Source organism: Pelobates fuscus, chromosome 1, assembly GCF_036172605.1.
Source record: "Pelobates fuscus isolate aPelFus1 chromosome 1, aPelFus1.pri, whole genome shotgun sequence".
Taxonomy (NCBI): domain Eukaryota; kingdom Metazoa; phylum Chordata; class Amphibia; order Anura; family Pelobatidae; genus Pelobates; species Pelobates fuscus.
The window spans coordinates 194,696,537-194,717,279 of NC_086317.1; the positions used below are offsets into that span (position 1 = coordinate 194,696,537).

General features: G+C 41.2%; 1 protein-coding gene across 1 annotated transcript in view; it reads right to left on the reverse strand.

Moving 5' to 3' along the window:
* CACNA1S (calcium voltage-gated channel subunit alpha1 S) overlaps positions 1-20,743 on the reverse strand; it is a 307,567-nt gene that overhangs the window by 69,194 nt on the left and 217,630 nt on the right. The window contains exons 20-23 of the mRNA XM_063453212.1: positions 19,398-19,457; positions 15,595-15,701; positions 4,020-4,107; positions 3,790-3,897 (exon numbers count right to left, since the gene is read on the reverse strand). Coding sequence (XP_063309282.1) covers positions 3,790-3,897; positions 4,020-4,107; positions 15,595-15,701; positions 19,398-19,457 — 363 coding nt within the window. The remainder of the gene's footprint in view (positions 1-3,789; positions 3,898-4,019; positions 4,108-15,594; positions 15,702-19,397; positions 19,458-20,743) is intronic.

Below are 20,743 nucleotides of genomic sequence, written 5' to 3' on the forward strand. Positions count from 1 at the left end.
CATTTCTTAAAGTAAAACATAGTAACACAACAGTAGTCTAATCTGCTAAGTAGCAACCTATTTATCCTCACAAGCATCTACTTTTGATTAGTAAAGTTGTGTTATTTCCCAATCATTCATATGCCGAATTTATTTAAAAAATAAAACCAAAACCATCATCATTAATGTTGCATTCTAATCCCAAAAAGAAATCGAGGAAGTTGTATCATGATAGCTGAGAATCTGAACACATCTTCCTCGTCCTTGAGGACTGTTGACACATCCGCCACCATTGCCTAAACCAACACCACCACTGTTGCCACTACCAATATTAGTAGTATTCAGTCTTGGGATAGTAAGATTAGCTGCATGTCCATTACGTCCGGAAGTTCAGTGTGAATTGTTCTATCTCAATATTTTTCTGCTGTAAATAGTGACTCAAAGCATAAAGTTGCAGAAGAAACTGTAGTTGCAGCAGCAAAGTCAGCTAGACCACAAATATGACCATTGGGAGGGGGCTTTCGGGAATGTAATACTTTGTGCATGTAAAGTATCCTTGGGAATTTGCCACATGGACATGTAATTATGAAACAGTGATAATAAATATGGTGTTAGCATAGTTTTAAATATTTTGTAGTAAAGGCTGGTAAGCCAATCTGGGGGTAAGAAGTTTTCGCCTGGTCTGTAACTTTCTAAAGTTCTATATCTTCCAAGAAATTAGTTCTATCTTCAGACATAAGTTATGGCAAGGTAACATCATCCTTTAGGTTATAGACTGAGTAGTAATAGATAGGGGGAATTATTGTTAAATCTACCTTCTCATTCTTCTTTTTCTCATCATTGTGGACCTCTGCCATAACTTAGCTGCTAAGAGTGATGTTACCTTTGACACATAAAAATGCTTAGAGTTGTAGTAATAATAAAGTAACTGTAGTAATATATTTAACCCCTTAAGGACACATGATATGATCCTGCCAAAGTAAAACATCTGATGTGTCTGGGATTTTATTAGCCAAAAATTATTGTGAGGTTGCTAAATTACCATCCACCCCTGATATAAATGTATCATGCAGTTTCCAAGTGCACCACTCAAATCCATGTCGTTTTCATTTAAAGTTAAAATAATAGGGGCATGGCCTACTAAAAAAAAATCTATATATTCTACAGTATATATTATATACCATTGAGTAGAAAGTATAGTTCACAAAGCCAAAATAAATATAAAAAACATATTTGAGCATTGCACTAGGTTTGCCAGGCATTTCCACTGTAGTGTATGGGCTAGACAACTCTTGAGGCAGGATCAAGATAAAAGAGAGTTTTTAACTACCACACAATCTTCAGTCTATCCGTCCAGTGTCTCTAGGATAATAGATTGAGTATCTGGTAGAACTACCCAGCATCCTGGTATTACACTGATGGAGATTATAGTCCCACCCACCAGTACAGGACAAACCTCAGCTAGGGATGTGATGTGTTCCTTGGGCTCATCCACCAATGTAGAGATCTTCGTCACTCTCACACCTGCAAAAGCAACTACAGGTTGGGGGGGAGAGGCCAGTGGCACTCTGGCCTAATGCCGGAGCTTCAGATGGGGTTGTGGTGAGCTCCTGATTCTGCTGCTGGCTAGAGAGACCACTCTGGTGGCCAATACTCAAGAGTCGGTCTCTCTAGCCAAATGTTGTAGACCAAGCATGTCAAACTTGCGGCCAGCAGGCCACATGCACCCCACAATTACATAGTTACATAGTTACACAGCTGAAAATAGACTTCCATCAAGTTCAGCCTTCCTCACATATGTTTTTGCTGTTAATCCAAAAGAAGGCAAAAAACTCAGTCTGAAGTGCCACCAAATTTTGCAACAAACTAGGAAACAATTCCTTCTTAAACCCAAAATGGCAGTCAGATATCTCCTTGGATCAAGCAGCTATTATGCCACTAATTAGAAATTATATGCCTCTATTTTATCTCCCAAAGGGGAGATATGTGACAAACTACCCTTTGCCACTGACTTTTGGAGAGGCCTGCTTGCCAGCCTCTTGCCCTGTGACTATGGACCCTGGGGTGTATTGCCATTTAAAAAGACTATTTGGGTTTATTGGCTTTTAAAAGACTGTTTCTGCCCCTTTGATTCAAGTGGAGAATGTGCATCTTCGCCTCCCCCTTTAATACCTATCTCCCATTGTTCTCCAGCAGGGCGTTGTCTCAGGGACACTGCCAGACCAATTTAAACTGGCTGATTTGTCCCTCCACAATCTCTCATCATCCCTTGCAAAACTTTAACCCCATAGAAAATGTATTCTGTTCGTGGGATCTGAGCGCTGTTCACCTAAATTGGGTGCTCAGATCCGAGCTATCTGGGGATAGGTTAAATGTAGGGATTCTGTGTAATATAACAGGAATTATGTATTTTTATGTATTTTACAACATGTTGTATTAAACAACATTGTGTAGTAAACATATAATGCAATCACAAGTTTCCCAACTATGGAAAAACACAGATGTGCAGATGCAATTGTTCAGTTTTTGCACTTTCCTTATTTGCATATTGTGAAAGTAGAAATCAATGCATTTTCCAGTTTATGTTGCTAATCTCTGTAACACTCCATTTCCACTTATCTTTGTCTCTTCAAAGCCCCCTCACCCAACATTCTCAGCCTAACCTCCCTCAACTTGGCAGGAACCTGAATTCTCTTGTCCTCCAGCAACTGTCAATGGGTGTCCATTCTCAAATGTCATCCAACTATACCTTCTCCTTTCCCTCTATGGCTACCTCCTCATCACTGCACTGGATGCTGCAACCCCACTCCAAGCCTACACCTCAATGAGGACCTCCCTTTAACATTAACACACTAAAAAGCAAAGATTATGCAGCTGAAAAGACAAACAATTGCATGATACTTGTGCATAAATTCAAATTGTGATTGTGACTCGAATTTCTGTGCTTGTCACTGCTGCCCTTAATAATGGTATCATTGATTCTAGTCTTGCCTTACAATATATTATTGCCTAAAATACAAACATGCCTCTACAGGAAGATCAATTATTGCAAGTGTTGACTCTGTACTTACTTTTAGACAAAGTAGCCATTCCCTTTCTTAAGAAAGATTCCCCTACAAAAAGGGTGAATCTGCACTAATTAATAATTATATTCTATGTAAATACAATAGGAAAGAGGTACTGTATACATTAAACACTGAGGGTTGTTTTATACTGCAATACTCACTACACTTGACATTTAACCATTCACTGCTAATTTGCCTGCCGCAGACTTTGCTACCATCATACAATGCTAAAGTATCCTTATGGTAAGGCTGAGCAATATGAGAAATGTAGTTCAAACATTTGCAATGTTGAGACGCTGTAGATTCTCTGATTGTAATAGTGTTATCATAAGGCACTGTAAGTTAACTAAATAATGACCCTCAGTTAGGCCTAATAAATTAGTGAGCATCATTGTATTAACAAATTGCACATACAAATGCAATGCCTGATAAATGCACTTGAATTTGCTAAGACACTTAAGACACAATCAGACACAATTATCCATGTAGACACCCACCCAGGAACATGCAGTAACTAATCTAATCACACACATGGACACGTATATGCATCCTCTCAGCAACCCAGTCGAATTCATCAACCAGTCACATTCTCCCTCCACCCTCCATTACATACATTATACATATATTACATTAGTAACTTAAAAAAGGAAACACAAAGTGTCAATGGGAAGGGAAGTGGCTAATTAGGCAAACAAAATCCTGCCCCCAGGTGTCACTGACCCTTAGCTCACACATAACTACATACCTTGAATAGCTGCACACCAATACAAGAAAACATGAATTGAAGGAGTGTGGTTACAAGGACAATGTTTCCAATGGTTTTTATGGCGACAAAAACACACTGAACCACGTGCTGCAGAAACGGAATGAATGAAAGAAGAAGACTTATGAAAAAAATCAAAAGGGTTTTAAGTGACAGGGCATTTAAAAACATCATGGATTACAGCAGAAGTGGTAATAACTTAATTCTCTCACCTTAAGTCCTTTTGCCCTGTTTATGGCTCTGAGAGGACGTAGCACCCTGAGAACCCTCAAAATCTTGACAACCGAGATTGCACTGGACCTGTGACAGAAAGTAAGATTCTTTAAAAATTAGGACGCTCTCGCACTTTGGCCAAAATTCCCAGACTATTTAGTCCATTTCAGGGACATAGGATAAGTAAATTCTAAGAGGTTTATAATTTAGACCTATCTCCTACATGCTCCACACTGATTGTTATGCTGAAGCTTCTCCATTTAAAAAGCCCTTCTACTAAAATGCCAATGTTGAAATCCCTGCAACTTTACTTAATCATATATTTAAGTTTTACAAATATGTACACAGCCAGTACAAACAGCTCTCTGGTAATCTGTTCGTTATTAGGACTGCACAGCGGATAAGATGTTGTTCATTTAGTGTTGAAGAGAAGAGATTCCACCTACCGTAGATGAAAGGTATAGGATTGATTCTCTGTCTAAACAACATCTGGATGTTTGTTATTTTTAAGATGCAATTGTGATGGACCGCCTGGTACCCCAACTGGGTGCCTCCGCCAATTGATGCTTCCTAACTGACGCTGAGGACTATAAGCACCGCACCAGACAACATAAGCACCGTAGCCCCCCCTAGCCGCCGTAGCTTGGCCTCTCCTCCAAGAGAGAATAGTTGTGAAGCTCTTACAAGAGCTAGTGGTTATAGCCTGTATAGTAATCCAAAGTACAATCCCAGGAGCAGGGATTATAGCTGGTATAGCTGTTCCCTACAATCATGAGACGAGGCTGCGTATTGAGGGTTAAGTTGGACTGCATTTTAATGGTGCCACACTGACCTTTTATGACAATCCCCATGCAAAGGGAACGCCCACATGGACCGTGTTGGGGACTCCAACACAAAGACACAGACCAATAAGAACAGTGATTAAATGCATGACACTCCTATGACAAACATACAATCCCTCCCCTCTGCCTGGGAGATAATGGAGTCAGATATTGTATTAACCCAATTATCTCAAGGCAGAAAAAACACACATTTCTATATAGTCCCAAAAGTACAGCAAAACACATAATATCCCCACAAATGTTACATCCCCTGATAGCCCTGATCTTGGTGACCAACATATCCAAAAACCACCACGATCAGTTAAGGGGTTCAGGAATTCTATGGAAGTCACTTATTTGACCGACCCATGCCCAAAACAGTTCCAGAGCATCAGGGCTTGCGGTCGGTCTGGTTCGGTAGTTTGAAAACAAACAAACTACCAAACAGAGTCAATAGTCTTACCTTGGAGCTTGTTCCACTCATCCAGACGAATGATCTCACCGAACAGTGCCCTTCTAAGTTGAATAGAATCAAACACAGGTGATGATGGAAGTCCAGCGGTGTCCGGGAGTTTCTGTATCCGATTTTAGTTCCATGAGATTCATTCCCAAACACCACTGCCTGTGTTCATGTGAACAAGATGGCTGGCACCTCGTGGTTGCCCATAGGTATTGTGGCCACCGAGACGAACAAGTAGAACACTGCGGTGAGAAACGTTCCAAGTTGTTAATAGGTGTTAACAAGCTACAGGGTTGTCTCTGGTTCATGCGATTGTTCGGTAAACGAACCATGTAGTTCCAATTGCACAAACAGAGCTGTTTGAACTGTTTGAAGTATTTTAGCCAGGTCTATTGCAGGGGCCATAGTCACAGGGTAGGAGGCTGTCAAACAGGCTCCTCCGAATAGCCACACGAACCGGAGACCACCCTGGAGCTTGTTAACCCCTTAAGGACCAAACTTCTGGAATAAAAGGGAATCATGACATGTCACACATGTCATGTGTCCTTAAGGGGTTACGCTTAATAGATACATTGTTGCAATTTCCACCACAGTGGTCTAAGTGTTCGTCTGGGTGGCTGCACGAGGTGGTGGCCATCTTGTTCGCATGGACCAAAACCGTGAATAGACTTCAGGGGGCCGCGAATGCCCTGGAACTATTTTCGACATGAAACCTTGCGGTTCCCTGTCGGTCCTCCAGCGGCAGTTAGCTGCGATTCTATGGAACTATTTTTGGCTATGGGACCATGCCTGTGGTCGGTTAAATAAATGACTTCCAGGAAATTTCTGAACCCCTGAACTGATCTGAGTGATTTTTGGATATGTTGGTCACCTAGATGAGGGCTATCAGGGGATTTTATTTTTAGGGTACAAACACACCAATCATATCTATCATCTTCTCCTCACCTGTAATACCTCCATTCACATGCCACAGACCAGTTAACCATTCACCCCTCCATACTCTCCTATGGTCCTAGTTGCCCTTATACTTTCCTCATCTATAACAAAACACTACTTTACAATGTTCCCTCTACTATTTTTCAGTTTCACCCTGACTTCTCTGATTACTAAAATCTCTGCTTACCTGACCCTGCTGACACCATCTTCATTGCTTCTGGTTTACTTCCCTCCTCTCTCTGTTCATCCCATACAATATACTCATACCTATCCACACTTTCTCCTCCAACTCCTTGTAAATCCTCAAAATACAAACATTTAAATCTTACTCCCACCTTCTCTTACTTTCTATGCTTCTACTCCTGGCAGCTGGCGATGTCTCTTCAAACCCTGGTCCCACCTCTACCTACCTACTTTGTGTCCACCCCAAAAACCTCTCCAATTGTATATCCATCCATGTAACTCTCCCTTTAAACTCTCCCTTCCATTCTGCCCTCTGAAATGCACGCTCTGTGTGCAACGTAACTAAATCTACTTCTATCCATGACTTATTTATCTTACGCTCCCCCTAAACTTACTTGCTTTAACTGAAATTTGGCTCTCTCCTTCTGACACAGCTATACCTGCCTCATTATCATATGGTGGTCTACAGTTTATGCACAAGACAGTCTGACAGTAAAGGTGGTGGTGTAGGGTTTCTGTCTCCCACAATGCCCTTTCTATTGTGTTTTTATAACCCACCGCCTTTAGACTATAAGCTTGTTTGAGCAGGGTCCCTTAACTACCTATTGCTCCTGTTACACTTTGTTATTGTCTCATTTGATAAATTCCCCTTTTATTGTAAAGTGCTGTGGAATAAGCTGTGGAATAAATATCAATAATAATTATGTAACTATGTACATTAATTAGGTAACAAGGAGCTGTTTTTGAAGCATTAGACAATTAGTGGATTACCATAGTGTCAGGATCGGGACAGGGATCCAACACGCAGAGTACAAACAGTAGCCAGATACGTATACCGGACCTTAGAATGGCCGGACTAACGTAAGTAGTACAGTATAGAATGGTCAAAGACAAGCCGAGGTCGAGGGTAACAGAAGACAGGTAAGCGAGAGACAAGCCAAATCAAGGGTAACAGAGATAAGCAGAGTAAGGTAAACAAGCCGGGTCAAAACCAAAAGGGATAATAGAAAACACAAGCACTGAGTGACTAGAACAAGCTAGAACCACGACAGGGCAATGAGCTAATGAAGGAAGCTCTGTTAAATACCCTGTTCAGAGCAGTAACCACACCTCCGAGACGTCCTGATTGGTCCTGCAGCAATTGACTGACAGGTTGATCCGGGGGAGTGTCCTGATGATGACTTCCTGCCTAGATGGTGTAAAGGGCAGTCACTCCCTCGCGGCCGGCCTTGCATGACCGGATATACCGCAGGGAAGGGAGTCATCAGACCGTCTGAATGGTGGAACAGCTAAGTCTCTACCTCTTTTGGAGGTAGAGACCACAGGTACCCTGACAGTACCCCCCCTCTCAGATACGCCCACCGGGCGGAATGAACCGGGACGAGATGGGAAGCGAGAGTGATACGCCCTGCGGAGACGGGGAGCATGAACATCCTCCTGAGGTACCCAACTCCTCTCCTCAGGACCATATCCCTTCCAATCAACCAGATATTGTACTCTCCCCCGGGAGATTCGAGAATCAATAATAGAGTTGACCTCATACTCCTCCTGACCCTCCACCTGAACGGAGCGAGGAGGGGCTATTGTGGAGGAAAATCTGTTACATATGAGTGGTTTCAGCAATGAAACGTGAAACGAGTTCGGAATGCGTAAGGTATTAGGAAGAGCTAAACGATACGCAACCGGATTGATACGGGTCAGCACCCTGTAGGGTCCAATATACCGAGGAGCGAACTTCATGGAGGGCACTTTTAAACGGATGTTCCTCGTGCTCAGCCATACCCTATCACCTGGAACAAAGACCGGAGCCGCCCTTCTACGTTTATCAGCGTGTTTCTTGACCAACATAGAGTTGTGCACAAGGATTTGTCGAGTTTGATCCCACAACTTCCTCAAATTGGCAACATGAACATCAACCGACGGCACCCCGTGGGAAGGAGAATCCGAAGGAAGAATAGACGGATGAAAACCATAATTCATGAAGAAGGGGCTTGAATGAGTAGAATCGCAAACGAGATTGTTGTGTGCAAACTCCGCCCAAGGAATCAAACCGACCCAATCATCCTGGTGTTCAGAAACAAAGCATCGTAAATATTGTTCAATTTTCTGGTTGGTACGTTCAGCAGCTCCGTTAGACTGAGGATGATAGGCAGAAGAAAAGTTTAATTTAATACCAAGTTGAGAGCAGAAGGACCTCCAAAAGCGGGAAACAAATTGGGAGCCTCTGTCCGATACAATTTGAGAGGGTATCCCATGTAGGCGAAAAATCTCCTTGGCGAATATCTCTGCCAATTCGGGAGAAGACGGAAGTTTAGGCAGGGGAATGAAGTGTGCCATCCTAGTAAACCTGTCAACCACGGTGAGGATAACAGTCTGTCTTTTAGAGATAGGTAGATCGACAATAAAGTCCATGGCCAAACAGGACCATGGTTTCTCTGGAACCTCCAAGGGTTGCAGGAGTCCACATGGAAGCGTATGGGGTTGTTTGGTTTTAGTACAAACTTCACATGCAGCGATGAACTCCTCAACATCCCTCCGTAAAGCAGGCCACCAGAAGTCCTTAGAGATCAACGCGTAAGTCTTGCGAATACCAGGATGTCCCGCCATCTTGCTATTATGTAAACACTGTAAAAGTTCCAGTTGAAGAGCAGGAGGAACGAAATGACGGCCCGCAGGAGTCTGTTTAGGTGCTAGATGTTGCAACTTAATGATCTCGGCCAATAATGGAGAATGAATCCTGAGATTCGTATTAGCAATGATATTGCATTTCGGAACTATAGAAGAAAGAACTGGTTCAGGTACAGTAGAAGGTTCATATTGGCGAGATAATGCATCGGCTTTAGAGTTTTTAGAACCAGGTCTGTAAGTCAGTACATAATTGAAGTGAGTCAGGAATAAGGACCAACGAGCTTGTCTAGAGGATAAGCGCTTAGCCTCCCCAATATAGGACAAGTTTTTGTGGTCCGTCAAAATCGTAATAGGGTGTAGGGTCCCCTCCAACAAATGTCTCCACTCCTTTAAGGCTTTAATGACTGCTAACAGTTCCCTTTCCCCGATGTCATATCTGCTCTCAGGCCCAGAAAATTTCTTAGAGAAGAAACCACAAGGGTGTAACGGTTTATCCACCCCTAACCTTTGAGACAGAACAGCCCCAACTGCTGTCTCAGAGGCATCTACCTCGAGCAAGAAAGGCAGAGTCGTATCAGGATGGACTAGAATGGGAGCCGAGGCAAAAAGTTCCTTGAGAGTCTTGAAAGCACCCAGAGCCTCCTTAGACCAGAACTTAGTATCAGCCCCTTGTTTGGTCATATTGGTAATAGGCGCAATGATAGAGGAGTATCCTTTAATGAAGCGCCTATAGTAGTTGGAAAAACCAATAAACCTTTGGATAGCCTTGAGTCCTTTGGGCAAGGGCCAGTCTAAAATAGATTGAAGTTTTACAGGATCCATTTTAAAACCTTCCCCAGAAATCACGTATCCAAGAAAGTCTACCTGAGACTGATCAAAACTGCACTTCTCCAATTTGCAATATAGACCATGTTGCAGCAGCTTGTGTAATACCTTTCTGACCTGTCTATGGTGAGTCTCAATCTCCTTAGAGTGTATTAGTATGTCGTCCAGGTAAACGATAACACAATCATGCTGAAACTCCCTAAGTACCTCATTAATCAAATCTTGAAATACTGCAGGAGCATTGCATAGTCCAAATGGCATCACAGTGTATTCGTAATGGCCATACCGGGTATTGAATGCCGTCATCCACTCGTGACCTTGCTGGATTCTCACCAAATTGTAAGCCCCTCTGAGATCTAACTTGGTGAAGATTTTGGAGCCCTTAAGACGATCAAATAACTCGGTAATCAGTGGGATAGGATAGGCATTTCTGACAGTTATTTTATTCAAGCCTCGGTAATCGATACAAGGTCTCAGCGTGCCATCCTTCTTCTTAATGAAAAAGAACCCAGCCCCGGCCGGAGAAGAAGACCTCCTGATGAATCCCTTTTCTAAATTCTCCCGAATATACTCCTCTAGAACCGAGTTTTCCTGAACAGACAAAGGATATACATGGCCCCTCGGAGGCATAGTGCCGGGTAGAAGCTTAATCTTACAGTCAAATGACCTGTGTGGAGGCAAAGAATCGGCATTCTTCTTGTCAAACACTGCCCTTAAGTCTAGGTAAAGGTCTGGTATTTGTCTTTCTGTGGACTGAGTAGGATTCTCCGGTATGTTAATATTAGCTAATGGAGAAACCTTGCACAAACACCGATCCTGGCAGCCCTGGCCCCACGAGAGTATCTCTCCTAACTCCCAATCGATAATAGGGTTATGTTTTTTCAACCATGGGTACCCCAGAACTATGGGAACGGAAGGAGACGAAATGAGCAGAAGAGATAAATTCTCCACGTGTAGGATACCAACATTTAAATTAATGGGTATGGTCTCACGAAAGATAACAGGGTCTAGTAGTGGTCTACCATCTATGGCCTCAACGGCCAAAGGTGTCTCCCTTAGCTGGGATGGGAAATTGTTCTTACTAGCAAAGGCTTGGTCGATAAAATTCTCAGCAGCACCGGAATCTATCAATGCCATAGCCTTTACTACTTCCTTCCCCCAAGTTAAGGAAACTGGTAGCAGAAGCCTGTGATCTTTATAATCAGGAGTAGAGGACAAAATAGAAACACCCAAGGCCTGTCCTCTAGAGAGACTTAGGTGCGAGCGTTTCCCGGGCGGTTAGAACAGTTCGAGAGTAAATGACCCTTGGCTCCACAATACATACACAAACCCTCTCTTCTCCTGTGCTGTCTTTCCTCCTCAGAGAGGCGGGTATACCCTATCTGCATAGGTTCAGTAAGCAAAGATATCGTGGAGTCAGGACTTGGAACAGCGGGAGCTAACCTAAAAGAAGGTCTCTGGTTCCTCTCTCGAGTGTTCTGTCTCTCTCTTAGACGTTCATCTATACGAGAGATGAATGAAATTAAATCCTCTAAATTCTCAGGGAGTTCTCTGGTAGCAACCTCATCAAGGATTACATCAGATAGGCCATTCAAAAATACATCCATATACGCCTGCTCATTCCACTTGATTTCTGCCGCCAGAGACCTGAACTCTAGTGCATAATCCACCAGTGTTTGGTTCTCCTGTCTCAGGCGCAACAGTAATCTGGCTGCATTAACCTTTCTACCTGGAGGGTCAAATGTTCTTCTAAAAGCAGCTACAAATGCGTTATAGTTATAAACTAATGGATTATCGTTCTCCCATAGTGGGTTGGCCCATCTCAGAGCTTTCTCAATGAGTAGGGTGATAATAAATCCTACTTTTGCCCTATCTGTAGGATAAGAGCGAGGTTGCAATTCAAAGTGGATACTAATTTGGTTTAAAAAACCACGACACTTCTCAGGAGCCCCACCATAGCGTACTGGGGGGGTAATGTGAGAAGAAGCACCCACTGTGGCTACCTCTAGACCTGAACCGACAGGAGAAACAGGGGTATTACGTATCTCCTCTGGTGGGTTATTGGCACCAGCTAATAGAGCCTGTAGCGCAAGCGCCATCTGATCCATTCTGTGATCCATGGCTTCAAACCTAGGATCAGGAGCAGCCAGCTGACTGTTTGTACTTGCAGGATCCATTGGCCCTGTCGTAATGTCAGGATCGGGACAGGGATCCAACACGCAGAGTACAAACAGTAGCCAGATACGTATACCGGACCTTAGAATGGCCGGACTAACGTAAGTAGTACAGTATAGAATGGTCAAAGACAAGCCGAGGTCGAGGGTAACAGAAGACAGGTAAGCGAGAGACAAGCCAAATCAAGGGTAACAGAGATAAGCAGAGTAAGGTAAACAAGCCGGGTCAAAACCAAAAGGGATAATAGAAAACACAAGCACTGAGTGACTAGAACAAGCTAGAACCACGACAGGGCAATGAGCTAATGAAGGAAGCTCTGTTAAATACCCTGTTCAGAGCAGTAACCACACCTCCGAGACGTCCTGATTGGTCCTGCAGCAATTGACTGACAGGTTGATCCGGGGGAGTGTCCTGATGATGACTTCCTGCCTAGATGGTGTAAAGGGCAGTCACTCCCTCGCGGCCGGCCTTGCATGACCGGATATACCGCAGGGAAGGGAGTCATCAGACCGTCTGAATGGTGGAACAGCTAAGTCTCTACCTCTTTTGGAGGTAGAGACCACAGGTACCCTGACACATAGCACTGTTCGCATTTTATAGAATGTAAGCTCATTGAGCAGGGCCCTCCACCTCTCTGTTCCTGTACGTCCAGTTGTCTGGTTACAATTACATGTCTGTTAGTCTACCCATTGTACAGCGCTACGGAATCTGATGGCACTATATAAATTATATGATAATAATAATAATATCAGTGTACCTAAAGTTCAAATGATGGTGAAGACAGAAAACTACTTCCCAAGCTATAAATGCTATATTTTTAGTAATGTGGGATGATATTATTTACCTGTTGATCCAATTAAAAGGTCCTTTAATTTAGGAAACAAGAAAGAGAAGTTAAATAGACTGAATGTAACGGTTCATTTAAATGGTTCGATTCACTTTCCAATCTATCACTTTAAGAGTCTAATTGAACTTTATAGATCCACCTATTTAAACTTTCAACTTCAATGTCTCAGTGCTCAATTAATGTCTCTACCTGTGTGCAGTTGACACCTATTTACTCTGCTACAGGTACCTTTCTACCAAGTCCCAGGGACGCTTCAAGTTAAATCCCAGCTAAAATTATTTGCTTATTACTTGTTACGACCCTGATTGGACTTTGATACTTCTTATGGATTCTCCTTATATACTTATTAATTGATGCTGAACCTGATTGGATTTGACCCTTCTCCTGGATATTCCTATGAACTGATTTACTGTTTGTCAGTATATTTATACTGGCAGACATTTTGTGTTAAGACAGAGGCTAAGACAGACACAAATTTATCTCTCTGTAACTCCATTCATGTCTGAGCTAAGGAATGTCACTTATGTAAACATTTGGCAGAGATCAAATCTGAGATGTCTACCGCAAAGGGGAGGGTGGGGGGGTGAGGGGGAGGAATGTACCAACCCAGAGACAAATGTATACATATATATATTTACATATATATATATATATACACACACAATATCCACATGTAATTTACTATTATTATATTAATCGTATATAATTAGTACTATGTTAATAATAAAGAATATTCATGGATATAATATCAATGAAAAAATGTCATGTTATTTACTAATGTTAGTGGAATATATGTAATAGACATGTATAAATAATATTAACTATGTAGCTACACACAGGATTACCAATGACATATAACACTAAGTAATTAATTTTACTTTCTAAAAATAGGTTGCATTCTAAGGAAAGGTGAAATTAAGGCTACACGCGCCAATTCTAAAATTACGACCGAAAAACCAGACACTCTGGCTGGTTGAAAACCAACCAAAGCCTTTGAAGATGACAGCTTCTGTGACGAATAGTAGCCATAAAAATATAAACAGATGACATCAAACACATCACAAAATACAGTCAAACCATTATACAAAAAGGTAAATGGACACCCTGACAAGAATTTTCAGTAATGTAATTGTGCCATCTACTGACCAAAATCTAGATGATAGTCTGTAGGGAAGACACGCCCACAGTTCACTAATGGTTACTATTAACTAGTGACGTATTTGAATTTCTCCTTTAAAAATGAAGGACAAAGGAGAGAGAGATACTTAAACTCTCAAACGCTCAGACTCTTACACTTAAAATCACTCTTGGACTCTGATTCTTAGACATAAACTCAAGACTCACACTTAACATCTAAGATCTAACATCTGGAGCCAAAGCTGGACACACCTAATTATTTGTATCTTTTCCAACTAACACAACTTCAGAACTTTTCAATTTTTTTCCACAATTCTCATCATTCTTGCATTAAAAATCCCTGGGACATATCTACATGCCTGATAATAATTTCTACAACATAACTGGTAATTATGCTGGTTTCGTGTAATTTAATTATATTACATTAATTGATTTTATTAAAAGGCAGAATATACTTGGATAAAAGCTGGTGATTCCAATATTTAAGGAGTCATGATTCGTAAATAATATATAGAATTCGTAATTCCATTCCTGCAGGTGGACCAATGAACTCTATATTACTTTTAACTTTAAAAATAGAATACCAGGCAATTATTCAGATATGTTAGCTTACGTAATTTAGAAATAGAGAATCCTAATTAGGAAAGTTAACATTTTGCAAACATAAAACCTGGTTAGAATTATTCTTATTAGATGGACACAGGAATAGTGAATTATCTGGTATGAGAATTATTGTAGTTGTAAAATTGCAATATAATAGGATATCTTGCCTATGACGATTGTAGCTAACAGTGAAAGAGTTAATTCAGTGTGATTTGCCTGTCAGACTAAGTTTTTATTGCTTTACGCTGTGCTGCTGTGAGATGCTGTGTTCTGTGTTCACTTGATTTCAAAGTAAATTGTCCTGTCGTAAATCTTAGACAGCATGCATAATGCTAACTTGTTATTTAGCTGTCTATATTGTGTTAAACCACTGCCATATTGTATACTTATGTTATACCTAAATATTCACTGATTGTCACGCATGTTATATTTTATTATTATTATTATTATTATTATTATTATTATTGTCACTATAAATTATATTTTTTATAATTACGTTGTGATTAATTAGTGAAATAAAATCTACTAATGAAACTTACTCTAGGATCTATGAGAATTAAAATAGTGGGTAATTCTCAGCTTTAAATCATTAATTGGGGAAACAGTGCCAAGATATACATTTTTTTTATATAATATTTATCATCCCAGAAATATCCTCACATGTTGCCAAACCGGATTGGACTTTAACAAACCTTCTGGATTTTCCCTATTATATTCCAAGTAACCGGATTATCACCTGAACATCGCTCTCAATCCTGGTGATTATCCTTTATTCTCCCAGGCCGACCTCTCATACTGGTGAGTAGTCTGTATTTTGAATTTGTTTGACAAATATATTGTTTAAAATATTACACTGAGAGTGACAAATGTTGGATAATTAATATGGAAGATGTTTGTGAAAATGACAAAATATTAACTAATAACAGATCATACAGTTACACAATTAAGAGTTAACTTACTGGATACCAAATGAGATAAGAGAAACTCCAACAACCAAGAGATCAAGAATGTTAAAGTAGTTTCTGCAGAATGATCCTTTGTGTAGAAAAGCACCATAAGTGGTCATCTGTAAGAGATATAGATAGTGACAGATATAATCATAAAATAGAAGATGAACAAGAACGTTAGTTAAGCAAAAATGTGAGGAAAAGAAATCAATTGGAACACAAAGACTGAATTTGAAAACAGAAATATAAGCAGATATGAGCAATAAATTGTTCTTATTAGTTAACCTCTATTAAGATTGCTATTGAACATAGAGAAAATAAAATATCATTAATAGGATAGCATTATAAAAGGGGGAGATTTAACAATAAATAAGACAATTACAAAAAAACTTACATTAACGATAGGTTGAAGAGGACCCTGCTCAAACGAGCTTACAGTCTAGAGGAGGTGGGGTATAAAACACAATAGTACAGGAGATAGCAATCAAAAAAGGTGGGAGTAAAGCAGAGCTGAAGGAGAGAGTCTTTAGGAAAGCTTATGGCCTCCCAGAGTAACCTGCTCTCTAGGTTACTCTGGGAGGCCATACGCTTTCCTAAAGAGATGGTTTTTAAGGCACTTCTTAAATGATTGAAGACTAGAGGTGAGTCTGATGGTGGTAGGCAGGCTTCCAAAGGAAGGGCGACATCTGTGCGAAGTTCTGCAAGCATGAGTTGGCCGTACGTGTGTGAGCAGCAGATAATAGAAAGTCATGAGGAGAGTGTAGAGACTGAGAAGGGGCATACCTATGGATCAGTGAAGAGATGTAGGAGGGACTAGACTTGTTCAATGCTTAATAGGTATGGATTAGTACTTTGAATTTATTCCTATAGGATATAGGAAGCCAATGTAAGGAGTGACAGAGAGGTGAGTTGTGAGAGGTCCGACTGGAAAGGAAAATCAATCTGGCGGCAGCATTCATTACAGACTGCAGCGGAGCAATACGGCTTTTGTAAAGATCACTTAGGAGAGGGTTTTAGTATTCCATGCAAGAGATTACTAGAGCATGAACAAGGTCCTTAGTAGCATCTTGTGTAAGAAAGGGGCAGATGCAGGCTATGTTTTTAAGGTGGAATCTACAGGATTTGGTAACAGCCTGGATGCGAGGCTCAAAGGTGAGGCCAGAATAAAATATAACTCCAAGACAGCGCACTTGCAAGGATGGACTGCTCTGGGTACCACTAACTTGAAAGGAGAGGAAAACGCAGGATCAGTATTAGGGGGAGGAAAGACAAGGAGCTCAGTTTTAGAGAGATTGAGTTTCAGAAAGCGGGAGGACATCCAGTCAGAGATGGAAGAAAGGCAAGCAGTGACACATTGCAGGATGGCAGAGGAGAGGTCTGGGGAGGAAAGATATATCTGAGAGTGTCATCAGTGGTAGTGGAATCCACATGAGGTAATACGTTTGCCAAGAGAGGCAGTATAAAGAGAAAATATAAAGGGACCAAGGACAGAGCCTTCATGGACTCCAACCGAGACAGGACTAAGGGAGGAGGAATCATTAGAGAAGAAGACACTGAATGAGCGTTGGGAGAGATACGATGAAAACCACAAGAGGACAGTGTCACAGAGACTGAGTGATTGAAGAGTTTAAAGAAGTAGAACACTATCAACAGTGTCAAAGGCATCAGAGAGGTCAAGATTTAGCTGCGATTAGGTAGTTGGTAACTTTGATAAGAGCCGTTTCAGTAGAGTGGAGGGGGCAGAAGCCAGATTAAAAAGGGTCAAGGAGAGAGTTGGAATTGAGAAAGTGAGCCAAACGGGTAAAGACAAGTCTTTCCAGAAGCTGTGAGGAAAATGGGAGCAGGGATGTGGGATGCTAGTGAGAAGGGGTCAAGAGATTATTTTTTTCATGATGGGCACTACAGCGGCATATTTAAGGGCAGCAGGGACAACGCTAGAAGAGAGAGAGCAGTTGAAGATGTGTGTTTAAGGAAGGCACAACAGAAGGAAAAAGAGATCTGAAAGTTGAGATAGGACAGCATCAAGTGGGCAAGTGGTGGGACGAAAGGAGAGAAGTGCAGCCACCTCTTGTTCAGTAGCCGGGGAGAAAGTTTGAAGGGTAGGAATGGCATGATCTACGTGTGGTTGAGAAAGGGAGGGGCAAGGTGGGGAGAATTAGCATGCAAAGCTATTTGCTCTAAGGTTAGTTTGGGGGGTGGCCACAGCAGGGCGAAGAAGAGAGTTAAAGGTGTCAAAGAGATGCCTGGGATTGCGGGAGCATGAACAAATGAGAGAGTAAAAGTATGACTGTTTGGCGAGGGCAAGGGCTGTGCTCTATGAATGCAATATGACTCTAAAGTGGAGAAAGTCTGCCTGGGTGCGAGACTCCCTCTAGCAGCGTTCAGAACAACGGGGAATCTTTGCATGTAGCGTGTTGATTTAATATGCGACGGTTGGGGGCGTGTCCTTCTCTAGGTGCAGAGAGGGGCTGCAGCGTTCAAGGCAGAGGTAAGGGTAGCGTTATGTGTGGAGATGGCCAGTGAGGTACAGGAGAGGGAAGGGATGCATAGCAGTTGTGAATCAATATTAACTATTAACTAACAGCTGCTGGAGGTCAATAGAATTAAGGTTCCTCCTGAGTTGAGGGGGGTTAGGCTGAGGTTGTTGGGTGATAAGAGGTGGTTATCAGAGAGAGGAAATGGAGTGTTGCAGGTATAAAACATTGTACATGCATAAGAGAAAATAAGGTGAAGGGTATTGCCAGCTACATGGTGGGAGAATAAGCACACTGTGATAGCCCAAGGGAGAAAGTAATTGAAAGTAGTTAAGAGGCTACTGAGATCAGGGGTGGGTTAATGGGAATGTTAAAGTCCCCAAGAATTAGGTATGGAATATTAGAGGAGGGGAAGTAGGGTAGCCGGCAGCAAAGTGGTCAAGGAAGAGGAGAGTGGAACCGTGGGGTAATAAATAACGGCAATGTTAGCAGAGAAGGGTTTGAAAAGGCGAATCGAATGAATTTCAAATGATGAGAAAGAGAGGGAAGGTGGGTGGGTAGAGTTTTGAAGGAGCTGGGAGGCGAGAGAATAAACCCTACACCACCACCTTTACTGTCGGAGTGTCTTGGGTTGTGGGTAAGTTGAAGAGCACCAAAGGATAAAGATGTAGGGTTAACAGTGTCAGAGGCGGAGGGCCATGTTTCTGTTAAGGCTAGTAAGTCTAGGAAACAAGAGATGAAAAGGTTGTGGACAGCAGTGGATTTAGTAATTTTGCAAACAGAGCATGCATTCCAGAGAGCAGTGTGAAAGGAGGATTTGAAGGAGGAGTAACATGAGATGGGTATGAGATTGGTGTGGTGTTAGTACTCAGATAGCAATGTATTGAATATTCACTAACTTCAGGTGGTATTTAACCACTATTTTTCCCCACCATAACTTTCTTGGTTTCTGCTCTGCAAATGACGCCAAGCCTCAATAGCAAGCCAGTAACCAACATAATGCTGATGAGTTGCATTAACAACGAATGAGTCCATGAATTGTTCACTGGCTTTATATCTCTTCCTGAGTTGTGTTTCAAAGTTGTTGTATACAGCAAGCATAAACACAAAGGAATCCATGTTTAAAACAGAATAATGAGGTACAAATGTGAAAAAAAGTCTTTGAAGAACTGATTTGCATATGCCTACCCAGAATCCCTTGCAGTAGTAACATCACTGCAAATTTGAAAGCTTGACTGGTGTGCAGATCTGTGTTTAAGTATTGTGTTTGACTATACTATACTACTGTGTTTGACTCATATGAATACAGAGAGAGATTGGTTTTCTTCATTGAATGCTCACCTTTAAAACGATTTCTGTAGTAAATATAACCGTGAAGCCAATGTCAAAATAGTAAAGAATCTGAAAAGCAAAAATACATTTTTAGTGAAATATTTTTTTCATATTTGATGTTTATGATGTTTCTTTTACTCCTTGTTCTGATTTAATACATCTCTTATATATTGTGTAGCTGTCCTTACAGGTAGACAACAGAAATTGATGAATAAGTCTGTTAGAATTTTATCTGCTGAAAAAGATTCAGGAAAACTTATCAGGAGAACCAAATGGTACGAAAATGGACCAGTCAGTGTACTGCAATATATATGCAACTTTACTGTCTGCAATATATATATATATATATATATATATATATATAAATATATATATATATTTTTTTTGCAGTACACTAATTGGAGCATATTCCCACCATCTGGTTCACGAATCAAGTGAAAACGGTAACCAATTAAGGGAAAAAGAGAAAAAACGTAAATCTTAAATAAATGTACAATATATTGTTATATTTAACACACTCAGGCCCCTCCGCCCACATACACGCCGGGTTTTAAGCATGTAGTTAGTCTACACATTCAAACTTGCCGCGTGTTGGCTTTCGTTTCGCTGAAAGATTTGTTCGCCGTGTTTTGCTCCCCCATTGCTCGCTGTATTTGGCACTTTCGTGCCACGTTTGGCACTTTCAGTTCAGCTTTTTCAAAGCAATATTACAATTAAGGGTAAGGGCTTTCGCTGTCATTCCCCTCATTCGGCTGAATTTCAGCTTTTCGTATATGGTATTTACAATTTATTTAAGCTGTTATCACCACCTTGTGGCCTGTCTAGGTAATTATTTTGGTAAAATACTGTGCTTTATGTATGAATTAGTAAAAAAATTCCTGATTAAAGTATGGTTTCTGCAGTCAGGAATATGGTTAGCCAAATCAAAAGTTTCAAGTGTTTCTTCATCTTAACTATTGGTATGTGGTTAAAGCTTTGCTTACTTAAAAAAAAAAAAAAAAAGTGCTGCTTTTTATTTTGGTAGTTGATTTAGTTCTGTCTCCACATAGGTTTTGATGCTCACCCACACAAGCCAGCAAGAGTTTCCATTACTAGGGCTGTATTCATAGGTCTTTGTTGCCACTTGACTTATTAGTAAGTGGCTATCAATTTTAAACTTTCATTGATATACATGTCATTTGCTTGGGTATATTAGATCTTGTTTGTCCATAGGTCTTGTCCCACGTATTTGTTTACTCACTGCTTTATTTGTCTTTCAGGTCATTCATGTCACGTTCTGACGCTATTCCACCCAAGCCTGCAAGAGTAGCCGCTCTTGGGGGCTAACACTATAGGTCACTTTTCCGCTAGACGTT